The sequence below is a fragment of the Psammomys obesus genome, unplaced genomic scaffold (assembly GCF_907164565.1).
Source record: "Psammomys obesus unplaced genomic scaffold, mPsaObe1.curated_primary_1811, whole genome shotgun sequence".
Classification (NCBI taxonomy): Eukaryota; Metazoa; Chordata; class Mammalia; order Rodentia; family Muridae; genus Psammomys; species Psammomys obesus.
The window spans coordinates 18,299,512-18,311,960 of NW_026585797.1; the positions used below are offsets into that span (position 1 = coordinate 18,299,512).

Consider the following 12,449-nt stretch of genomic DNA (forward strand, 5'->3'; position numbering starts at 1 on the left):
AAAAAAAAAAAAAAAAAAAAAAAAAAAAAGTTACTAGTCACTAAGGAAAAAATAATAAAATAATATTTTCTCAAGAATATCATCCTTTCAGTAAAATAAACGTTTATTTGAATACAAAAATCACTTGCATTGTCCAAATATTAAAAGAAAGGAAAATCCCATTCTACCTGTCCGTCTTCCGGGTATGATGCGTGTATTGTCATAGAATGTTGTATGGGATCTTCGTCTAGGCTCTGATTTGTTGTAGTCCACGGGATGCTGTGGCATACGCTTTAAGAAAGTGTCACTCTCCCTAACTTTTCTCCCCAAATGCCTGTGACCTTCACAAGACTGAGAGCTAGCTATGCTGGCTGGGAGACTTTAGGATTTTGAATTCCTCAAAGTGCCAACAGGTAATTTTGTTGTCCTTTAGGGCACAGTGAATAACTATTTATTTGTTCTCCCAGGAGCTTCCTCCACAAACACTAGAATACATGGTCTTTTATTCTCTCAAGATGGCAGAACTTGATGAGGTTTTGTTTTTGAGTGGTAATTGGAAGTCAGACTCTGCAGATGGTCATATTTTAAGACAAAGATGGCTCCATAGACAGATACTACCTGGGAAGTGGGCTGCGGTTATCTGAGTCCTAGTGTGTACTGGAAAGCATGCATATTCCAGGCACTCATGTAATAAATATTAAAATGACATATTCTGCTTTATGAAAAATCCTCATTTGTCTTTGAAATCATTTTTGATTGCTGTAGAATTAATCTGAGACTTCTCAACGATGCCAAAAAACTGTGTTTTTTGACCTTAGATCAGTATTATTGAACGTGCAAAGATATAATCTCATATTAATTGAACTATTAAACACTGAGCTGGAGCACGTATCATCCAGACAACATATGCTACATGAGCTGTGTGATTTGGGCAGAATGAGTTCGAATTGCCTAAATACTGAATTCAGCATTTCACTAGATAAGAGTTGTCATAAAATATACATATGTCTTATGAATTACATGTGATTTTGTTATTTCAGGCGTTTCCAAATTTTCTAGATGTGGTAATAAAGAATTGATTAAAAGAGAATCATGCAGAAATACATATATGTACACAATAATACACATAATTATATATATATATTATATATATATATAATTATGTGTGTGACTGCTCCACAGATGTGGATACACTTCATACAGAATTTCAAACAGTCTCCTTACCTATTTTTGTTGCACTGTAAATATTCTCAATGGGGAAAGCACTTCCTAAGCTGTAGAGCAGGACCTTCGCCAGAGCAGGAATCAGCTGGGTCGTCGTTACCAAGACATTTACGCAGTTACTCCTAACGGGGACGAAACACACACATTTGCTTTCTAGAGGTAAATAACTTCCAACAGGACAGCCTGAAAACTGACACTGTTGTTCCTAAGTTCTGCAAGCAATCACCCCTTTTACCCTTTAGTCACTAGTGCTGTCAGCCAAAAGACACTCCCTGAAATGGCAGATTATTAAAACAAATGCACAAACCAAGACCTTCTCTGACATAACGTTTTGTCAGAGCAAGATGCTCCTCAGAGTCATCTTAATCTCATGTAATGAGGAGAAAGTGATGTGAGGTAAGACACAGGCCGTCTAAGTTTGGAGAGCTGGCTTTGAAATGAAGTTTCATTATTTTCATTATGCGATATTAGCATTTAGGCTATTTTTCAAACCCATCAACACTCTACAACAGAAAACTTGAAAAGGACAAGTATACAGAAGAAAATGAGTAGTATCAATGGTTAATTACCATCCAGAGATTTGCTTCTGTCTTCATTCCTGAATTTATTTCCCCATTAGGAATTATACACTACCTATAAGAAATTGTTTAATTTCTTATTCTGCTTGTGTGATTTTTGAGTCTATACTTGTGTCATTTCATCTATGTCCTCATTTCATCTATGAGCAAACTCTTCTGACAGTCGTTGCAATAGATATATTTAATTGTTTAGATTGCTTTTTGTTTCTTATGACTGTGTATAATGCTAGCTTGAGGCTTCTTGTTTTGATTTATTGTTCCCCTGTACTTGGAGTTACTTCCTTAGTGGTAGATAGAACACTTATGGTAAGAAGATAACTCAGCTTTGCTGGGAATTCTGACACATATTTCCTCAAATAATTTGTTTTCCCTATAATTTTGGGCTTTATGAAAAATTTCCAACATGTTAGTGCTAAAATAGCTGTATAACTTATCAACTTTTATAGTAACTCATTAGTCAGTGAGTATTGACTTGCTTTTCTAAGGCTGTTTATTTATCTACTCATCTATTTATTTGTTAAGTTCAAGCATCTTTGATTTAGGATATTCATAGAAAGGTCTGTAAATAAGCTGCTGACATAATCTTGTAGAGCATGTGTCTCTACATCCAACATACAATTTCAAGGTTTTCACTACCCACAGTCCCTGACCTTTGGCTGATTATGTCACAGGCACAGATACAGGAAGTTCCATGTCCAAGCCGCTTTGTCCTGTGAGGGTGCTCTCACTGCAACACCTGTCACCCCAGGTGGCTGGGGAGGGTGTCCCTTTCCTCTCTCACTGTTTCATGTGCGTTCCTCCCAAAGCTGCTTTATCTGTTGGGCAGTTCTTGCACACAGAATTATAAGATCCCTAAGATCCTGCACATTCTCCCTGACTGTTGCCTTTCTACATACAGAGTAAAACATAGCTTTTTCTTTTGTGTCGATTCCACAGATCAAATTCCTGGGGCTACCAGGCTGGACCCAGGAGTCGTCATGTCTGCTGGGATTTCCATTAGAGCATGACACAAAGAGCTGAACAGAGTGTTCATGTCTGCCTCAGCTGACAGAGGAAGCTAAACACAAGCCCGCACCACAACAGGGACTTTCTGTGATTGGGAAGTTTCTAATCATGTGACCAAGAAGGAACCACATGTCAGATCTGACACACAAATTTACTTTTATGCCGTAGGTACTGGGCTCTTTCACTCTGGCAAACTTTTTTGAGCATCGGCTAACTGTCTGGATAACACCTCTTTTTATGCCTATGTATTACCCAGGCATTGGTTAACTGTATCTTTATATATCCCGCAAGCCAGAAATAAAACTATGAAATAAGAAAAAAAAACAAACCCAAAGATGGCCTTACACACAGGCCATCACTTCCCAAATTTATGCTACTGTTGAATTATTACTCATAGCACAAAGTTGGAAAACAACTTGAAAATCTTTGCAATTTTGTCATCTATATTAACAAGCTTGCAGAAACAACACAAGGCTAGAGAGGTTGCCAAGATATTCCTTGTAGTTTTCTGATGTCTGGGGCATATTATCTATTAGACCTGAACCATGCATCCTTTTAACAAAAAAGGCTGCTTTTGATTTTGTCACCATGCTTTGGATTTTCTTAGCAACACTGCACTGATGCCTTCTTGGGGGCGAATTACATTACTTCCCTGTGTTATTAACAGTAGTTGTGATGATATATGGGTAGAGAAAAGTCATCTCCTGTATTCTGAGAGCAGTAGCTCTCCTACAGTCCCAACACACACACACACACACACACACACACACACACAGGCACAAACACACATGGGTACACACACACAGACGTACAAATACACACATATGCACACACACATGTGCATGCACAGATACACACAGACACACAAACTTGCACACACAGAGACACACACACAAAGAAAAACCCTTAAGTGGTAAATTGCTAGGAATTGGCACAGTTTTTCTCTGTAGTGCTGCTGGACCCCGATTGTTCACATAATTGCAGTAGAAGGGCAATAATCCCACTCACCTCGTGCTAATGATTGATAAAGACTTAAGTGCATTCGTTAGCCAGGAATCCGTTAGGCCTTCTATCTCTGCCCTTAACTGCAGCCATGCATCCCTCTTGGCAGGGCCAAGGAGTCCTGAAACACCAAGAAAAAAAAAAGATGCAGTCAGGAGCTGAACTCTCTCTGGAATATGGAGTTTGGTGTATCTTCTGTCTAGAATAAACAAATTTTATCTTGGGCGTGTCATAAATAAAGAGGTATAGACTTATAGCAGTACGGATTCATCTTTTCAGAATGATTACTCACCATCCATTCAATGAATTCTTACTATGCAACACTTAGGGGCCAGACATTTGGCTAGACACTAGAGATATGACACAGGGAAAACAGACCCCAGTGGCCTCCCACCCCCTCCCACTCTCAAAGACTGGAATTTAACCCAGGAGCTGAAAAGCTCAGCATCTTCTAGACATGATACCATCGAGGAGGCTGGGGTATGTCAGTTAGGGAGGAGAACTTGGGTTCCTCCAGACAGAACACAATGGGCCACATAAAATGTTGTCTCTTTGTAATTATAGTTCCACTTTGGAAAAATATCAGCAGCATCCTATGCTACTGTTACAGTGTTTCTCAAGGTAGTGCCTGCTTTTAACGATACTTTGTGTTTTGAAAAGAAAAAAATAGCTATGCTGAAAATTCCAAGGTGTGCTCTACAAGTGTAAGCAGTGGAATTAGGTACTGGAGACCAGGAGACTGGAGATCTTAGAAAGATGTTGGAATATCCGTCAGTGGGCGAGCACATGGCTAGCATGTGAAAGGCCCTAACACTGACCAAAAAGAAAAAAAAAAAAGAAGAAAAGAAAGGAAGGACAGAAGGGAAGAAGGAAAAAAAGAAAAGAGAGAAAAGCAGAGCCACTTGCTTTCATGATAAACTGAATTCACGTAAATATCCGTTCAAAGGGAAGGGTCTCCAATTAAATTGTATTTCATACACTGGAAGTGTGTGCACACAGTATGTGATAGGGGCCAGTCAAAATTAAACCTTTCACTTTCCAGAAGGTCTCACTCTTTTCACATTTCGATAAAAAGATGGTAATATCTGACAGAGAATAAACTCTTATCACTGATCAGCATTGTTAAGATAGAAGAGTGTATATTAAGTCCTCCCAACTTTAAAATAATTTAAGTGATACTCTGTAAAGGGAGGAGAGAGATATGCAAATATAAACAGTCCCAGATTTACCAAGGGGATGTTTAGTTGAAAAAAGTTAAACATATTATTTACAAGTGGTTTGATCTAGGAAATCTGTTTTATTTCAAAAGTGTCTTGCACAAGGCATTAGAGTGGCTTAGGAAGTACGCCCAGGAGCTGGCGCCAATGCAGTGGTGGTGCTTCAGAACCTTTCCTGGAGCTTCAAACAGTCACATGGTCTGAGGCTCTGCCCTGCTTTCTTACACTTACTGAGTATTCACTGAACATTTGGTGGGATTCAATGCTGGCAAATACACAGGAACGGAGACACCTAGACCCCATCCTCAAGTTGAAAACAGCTGGGTGCAGTGTACTTACTGTGGATGTAAATTTTATTTGTCTTATTCTATGGCACACACGTGACCATATGCATGTGGAGACTACATACATGTATTTAGAAAAATAATTTCCTTTTGGATTATTTTGGAGTTTTGCTCCTCAAGCTGATTTCATTAAAAAAAAAATCAGCTTGCTAGAAGAATTGAATATGTGTGATTTTAGAGCTAATCTTGGAAATTTGTTGTCCTGAAATTGATTCTAATAGTGAAAAAAATTACCATTTTTCCTATATCTAGAAGTACCACCATGGCTGCAGTTTGGGGATAAAGATTTAAATACTGCCTCAAAATCTATCGATAGAGGTAATGTGTTTCAGGCACTGCCTACGGAGTATTAGAACTCTTAAAAAGCCACAGTGATTACAGTGAGTGGGAAGATACATCGTCAGAAGATGCACAGCTTTTAAAAAGATCAAATAGGTCTATTGCACACTTGGAACTTTTACAAACCTCTGCTTGTCTATTCTGACAGTGATTGTGACTAACTCAATAATTGTGGCTGTCACCTTACAAGGGTCTCTTGACCACTTCCCTTGTCTGTCTGTTTCACCGATGTCAGAATAACACTGATGAAGCAGGGAAAGCACCCTGCTTGATATAACACATGGTTTCACACACACAAAACACACATACACAAATGGCCAAGTCTTTTCACAAGGGTGCATTCAATTTCCTTCTAGTCATTCACAGACAGCAAAAATTCAGGCTCAGTGCCTTTCAATGCGAGCATTCACTGATACGTTTTCCAGTAGGCTGATCTCCACTATGAAACCACAGTTTGAATTCTACCTACACCCAAGGTGCTGACGCTGGATGGAATTGGCCACACATACCTCCTACATTGTTCTTGTAGGTGTTATATAATTCCTTTACTCTTCTGTAGCGAAAAGCCAACTTCCTCATCCAGTCCACTCCTCCTCTCACACCTGTTGGCAAACAAAGGTTCGCACTACTTGCAGCTGCATGGAAGCCATCAGTTGCAAAACTGTAGGTACTGCAACACCCAAAATACATTAAAAAGAAATAAAAGAAATAATTACATGTGCAAAACTCTGTGGCTGAATTTCTGTAGGAAATGGAAGACTGAAAGGCACAGCTTACCTCAAGTCCTGGCCATTGTCATCTGAGGAAACATCATCTATATGAACTTGATCACACTCCTGGGAGAAAGCAAACAGCAGACATTACCTATCTCCCGAGCATGCAGACAGGCTGTCCACCACCAGAAAGGTTTTCCATCTTTCCATGGCATCTGGCTACAGCCACAAGATGGCAGCATGGGTCCATTTCTCCCTCCCTCCGATGCTTGTTTGCTTATGCATGGAAGGAAAAGGTCCCACTTCTTTCAGCCCTAAATCCATAAGGGCCACATAAAGCAGCCTGGAGACGAAGTGCTTTGAAAAATAAGCATGATTCATATCCTGGATAAGAAGAACTCCTGAAGCTTTGAGGTCAGTGTCCCTCTAATCTGAAAATACCCATTGTGCCTCGGGCCTGAGCATCCCAAGTGCTCACTATTAGTTATTATTTGCTTGGTACCAGCTGAGGGGTCTAGACCTCAGAACAGGGTGTTTTGTGAGCTTTCCAAGACTTCCTGCTGTTCTGCTAGAGTTGGGGTGTCATTTTAGTTGCGTCCTGGTTTTCTGATATGAACAAGATTAGTTCCCATAGAAGCTGATATCCTCCTTTCAAGGATTTAGCATTTTTAAAATTTCAATGGAGAAAAGTAAAATCGTTAAGATTTGTGTGCTGAAAACAATACAAACTTCAAGGAAAATAAATTCGGTAAGGTTGCCCATATTGGACAACCTTTTGTTTGTTTGCGTAAAGCAAATAGTGGCATCCACATAAGAATTAGGCTCTTTGAGGTTCTAAAAATCTTGTCCTGTGTTCCAATAATTTGCAAAGTTCTATAAAATATTACATGACTTAAGGTGAAATTTGCTGATGAGATTTGAAACGCCTTGTCCTTAGAGAAATAAGTCCATTATTAACAATTACAAATAATTACAATTCACAATAAATCAATGAAAGAGTGAGAGCGAGAGTGAGACAGACACAGAGAGAGAGAGGGAGAGACAGAGAGACAGACAGAGAGAGAGAGAGAAAGAGAGAGAGAAAGAGAGAGAGAGAGAGAGAGAGAGAGAGAGAGAGAGAAGACACACAGAGATATGCAGGGGACTGATGCCAGGGCCTTGCATATGTTATACAAATATTTTACTGCTGAGCTCCATTCCCAGCTTTTGGGCCTCTTATATTTCCGTTAGATTATCTTACTTTTGGCCACGCATTTTGATCCTACCAGCAGTGCTTATATCATTCAAAGATCAATTGAAAAATTATTAACTTTGAAAATATTAAGAAGACTCTTGATCTCTAAATTTTTTGAGACCTGGAAGAGTCTGTCGTTAAACACCAAATGTCCAGCCTTCAGCCTTCCACACATAATACTCATCCAATTTTAGCCGACTCTGACTTCGTTTAATGTATAGAACCTGGGGGATGAGGAGATAGCTCAGCAACTGCTGATGAGCAAGTAGCTGAGCCCAAGGGCCTGAGCTTGAACCCAGGAGCCCAGATGGCGGAAGGGGACGAGCAAGAGAAGTGAGTCCTGCAAGCTGTCCTCTGACCGCCGCACGTGTCTGACCTGGACAGCATCCTTTCCCAGGTCAAAAAAGCAAATGTGAACTAAATAAACAATGAAACACAAAACTGAGTGGCAAGCTCACTCACTAAAGTTTTGGTATGTCACTTCAAAATGTATTTGGGATGGAGAGATGGTTCAGCATTTAGAGCACTTGCTGCTCAGAGAGGACCTAGGTTCCCAGCACTTCCATTACAGGTAGAAACACCCTCGTCTCCCTTCTGTGGGCACTGTGTATACATACATACTTGCAGGCAAAACACCCATAAACACAAAATGAAAACAAAAAATCTACATATACTTATTTTAATAGTTCATTGGGTTTAATAAATTATGGGATTGATAATTTTTGAATGAATTTTTTCCTACGTTCTTAGGTAAGGGCTGAGGAGAGTTAGTCTACATGGAAGTCATCTGAGGGTGCTTCAGGGAGAGATTTTTAAAGGCATAATTTAGAGGCAGAAAATAATCAACCCAAGTATTTGAGGAATGAAGGGCTTGAAGAGAAAAATTAAGAACTGGAAAGAAGAGGAACATGGAATGGGGAATATGCTTAAGGTACTTTTATGAAAATTCCTCATATGGCAGGGTGGTGGTGGCACTGGCCTTTAACCCCAGCTCTTGTGAGGCAGAGGCAGGTAGATCTCCGAGAGTTTGAGGTCAGCCTGGTCTACAGAGGGAGCTCCAGGACATCCCAGGACTAACTCATAATTAAAAAAAAAAGAAAAAAATGTCCTTATGTAATCTGGTACCATGTGCAATGAGTATATACCAATAAAAAATAAACCCTAATTAGAAAGTGAAAGAATTGCTTCTTAACTACACGGCAGGAGTTTAGACAAACGATAGCAACGGTAGGATTGCCACAATGGTTTCAAGTTTCTAACACAAAGTTAGAGTGACACAAATGAACACTCCAGATGGTGAGACTTGTGAGAAGACGCGGACATAATCAGTAGAGAGAAAGGAAATGAACAGAATAGGAGTTGAGGCCGCATGGGTGAGAGACAGGCGGGCTCTGTGATAACAGAAGGCATTGAATCGCCAAGAAACCTCTGAAATGCAAGTAAGTCAAGTGATTTAAGCAGTTAGCATGGAAGCTGGAAAACCTATTTTTTTCTCCTTAGAATATAGAGGCACTGAAGCAATTCTACACGACTTAGGTATTTGTTCTTTAGACATGGCAAGATTCTTTAAGTAAGTGCTAACTTGTGGGTATTTTGCCTGCCTACATATCTGTGTACCATGTGTGTATCTGGTACCTGTTGAGTCCAGGGAGGGTTGGATCCCGTGGAACTGGAGTTACAGATGGTGAGAAACCATATGGGTACTAGGAATTGCTCTCTGGAAGAGCAGCCAGTGCTTTTAGCCACTGAGCCATCTCTCTAGCTCAGACATGGTGATGTTCTTGGGAGGCATTTAGATTGAAATAAATACCTAGAGCTCCTCACTCCACTGAACTTCCAAAATCTTTCCTCATGGAAATAATCTCCACCTCTCTCTTATGTAATAAAGTGATTTAAAATCCCCCAAACGGGGAGGGAGATTTTTGTGAGTCCCTTCAGCCACAAGTTATTTCTTGAATACTTCTTCATTCCTTTTTTTTTTAAAACAAAAAACAAAAAAACTTTCCTTACATTTCAAGAATTAACTCACATGATTAATTTGTACATAACTTGCCCCAAAATTCATTTTTTACTCCTGAGGACAACAGTATATCAAACTTATTGGACCATGCACTCTGTATTTGAAGTTAGGTTTGAGGGTCTTCCAAATCTAACTTCTCCTTATATTTATGCTTAGTAACTCTCTGTGTTGACTCTGGACAGCTGCCCAAGGATTACAGTCCAGTGAAAGAAACTTGAACTTCAATTACTTGGATTTTTTTTTAACAGAAAAGATAAATAATTGTTCATCAACTAATTTTTCACTGTAAGCAAGCCAGGCAGGAGTCATTTTAACCTGAACTCAAAATACTCCAAAAATGTTCAAGTGCTTTGGTTTTGAACACAGCTTAGCAAAGACCCCAAGTGCTTAAAATAATTCTGGTGTTAATCATAAATGCTTTAAACGTGTCTTATAAGGTAACCACAGAGTTGCCCCTCATCTGTTCCAGTTATGAGCACAGCACTCTTCTCTTACTTTTGTGAACCCCAACTCCCTCGGGCTTTCCCCTCTGGAAGTTATTCTAACTGAAATAACATTTTTTTGAACAGAGAGCATTCTCTTGCCGGGGCCAGGGGTGGGCAGAATGGAATGAAGTGTTGAGTAGTCAGATTCAGATTTGGAACTTTTAAGGACATTTGAGAGGAACAGCTGTCATTGCCTACGGCGTACCACGTACCGGAGCATTTACTGTCTCAAACAGACACTTGGATTCCACAAAAGACCCTAAGAGATTAGCTACACAAGAAAAAACAGTTCTCACAATAAGATAATGATATATGCACTGTCAAGCAATTCTGTACGCCAGCGGAAGCAGGCTCGGCTTAATTCCTATGATGGAGCCTTTCTAAGAAGTTGTCTGAAAAAAGGGTCATTGACATAAATGTGATGTTCAAAATTAGCCACTCAGCAGAGTAGACCTGTGGGTAGGTAACTTCCAAACGGACGTGAAAGTTACTGTCTGGATCTCATCAGTTTGTGTCACCTGGAAACACCCTTTTGTGTTCCCTGGCCTCATCCAGCTCTGCAAGCACATATGTATACTGTATGTGCACACAGCACTGCTTGCATGCCCGTTATGTGTGTACATGCCACTTGTCTGGGTCTATCTTTTACTGACCAAGTGGAATACAGTTGAAGAGCAGAACTGTGGGGTTTAAGTCAACGGTTCCGTGACATTCTAACACGCACCCAGGAAAGAAGCGTCAACACCATTACTTTCCCAGTTTAATATTCCTGCTAGTGACCCCAGCCAGTACTTATAAAGTACATTTACATAAGATCTAGCATAAAATAAAATAAAAAGATTTACAGCACTGTATCTAGCCGTGGCTTTTTCTGTATGCTGTGACGTTTATTCCAGGCATGTAAAATATTTACATATTTGTGGTAAGATACTCTCCCCCTTTCACTTTAGTGTTCTGCTGAAAGGCGAGCATTTTAGTCGGTTTTTGGAATTTTTATTCATTAGTATTGCGCCTGTGTATATGTGTGCACTCCTGGGGGGGGGGGGTGCCACGTATACAACAGTGCCTAAGTGTGGGCTCAGAGGACGCTGTGGATTGTGCTCTCTTCGTTCACAGGGGGATCTGATGGGCTGGCAACACTAGTCTGTCCTATTCCACTTTATCATACTATGCCACCAAAAAGCGAAACGTCATTTATTCCACGTGTTTCTGGTAAAAAGAAGTCAAATGAGATAAGCATCATAAAACTGGGACAAAGCCAGAGAAAGCTTCTTGTTTCCTTTGGTAGCCTTGGAAATATTAATCACCTTATATTTTTTAAGCTGAGACTCCTCCATATTAAGAACAAGAAAAATAGCACATAGCTATTGCTGTACTTGAAGTGTCAAGTTTCATGGTAAGTTTAATTTCTATTAGCAGGCACCATGTTACAAGCATCTGTATCCCTGGGGATAAGAAGCAGTGGGATTAGCCAAAGTCGGTTTTTACAGGGGCCATTAGTATTTCTTATTATATAGAATGGAAACTAGATAAAGAACACTGAGCTTTCACATTGTTCATTAACAAATAAAGCTTGCTCGAACAGACATTTTATCACCTAATAAAAACATGGGCAGAGCTAAGGAACCCACAACTGATCACTTCTGTGCCTGCAGTTTTCAGCACATGATTCCACAGGCCACATGGAATCATTTTCCGTTTTGTGTTTCTGATGTAACTAAGTCTTGACCTATAATCTTATCTAAGTCATTTACTAAAATGTGGCTTTTCTTCCTTTCCTCCTAAATCCAGAAGTTTGTGCTCCCTTGCCTCAAACCTGCTTTGAAATCACAATTCCGTTATTGAGCCAGCTGTTAACATAGGACACACACACACACACATTCACATATGCATATATACATATTATATATAAATATTACTAGCATATATCAATATATATTTATATGATCTATCTATCTATCTATCTATCTATCTATCTATCTATCTATCTATCAATCTCTCTCTATCTGTGTATGTCACTGTTGAACCTATAGTTTGTCCCCTGAAAAGTAATATGTAGAGAAGTGATATGCCTATTCATTTCAAAGCATTGACAGTTATCAGTAAGTTTAACATAAACTAGGTCTAGAACGTCATAAGGAGTCATAACAGTAATCATCCCTGTTCACAATGTGACTATAGTTAAACATTTTTACATTGTGAAATCACAAAATAAAAATATAAATTAAGCATGTCAATTTCTAAAGATTAGAGATCACTATTTTAGCACAATTATATTTGTCTACAAGGTCCTTTGGTCCTTTGCCCAA

The 12,449-nt window shown here is 39.5% G+C and overlaps 1 protein-coding gene across 1 annotated transcript in view; it reads right to left on the minus strand.

Annotated features, from left to right (window-relative positions):
- The window catches only part of Eya4 (EYA transcriptional coactivator and phosphatase 4), a 224,892-nt gene that overhangs the window by 4,290 nt on the left and 208,153 nt on the right, over nt 1-12,449 (minus strand). The window contains exons 14-17 of the mRNA XM_055599376.1: nt 6,466-6,524; nt 6,198-6,358; nt 3,795-3,909; nt 1,204-1,325 (exon numbers count right to left, since the gene is read on the minus strand). Of these exons, the coding sequence (XP_055455351.1) occupies nt 1,204-1,325; nt 3,795-3,909; nt 6,198-6,358; nt 6,466-6,524 (457 nt within the window). The remainder of the gene's footprint in view (nt 1-1,203; nt 1,326-3,794; nt 3,910-6,197; nt 6,359-6,465; nt 6,525-12,449) is intronic.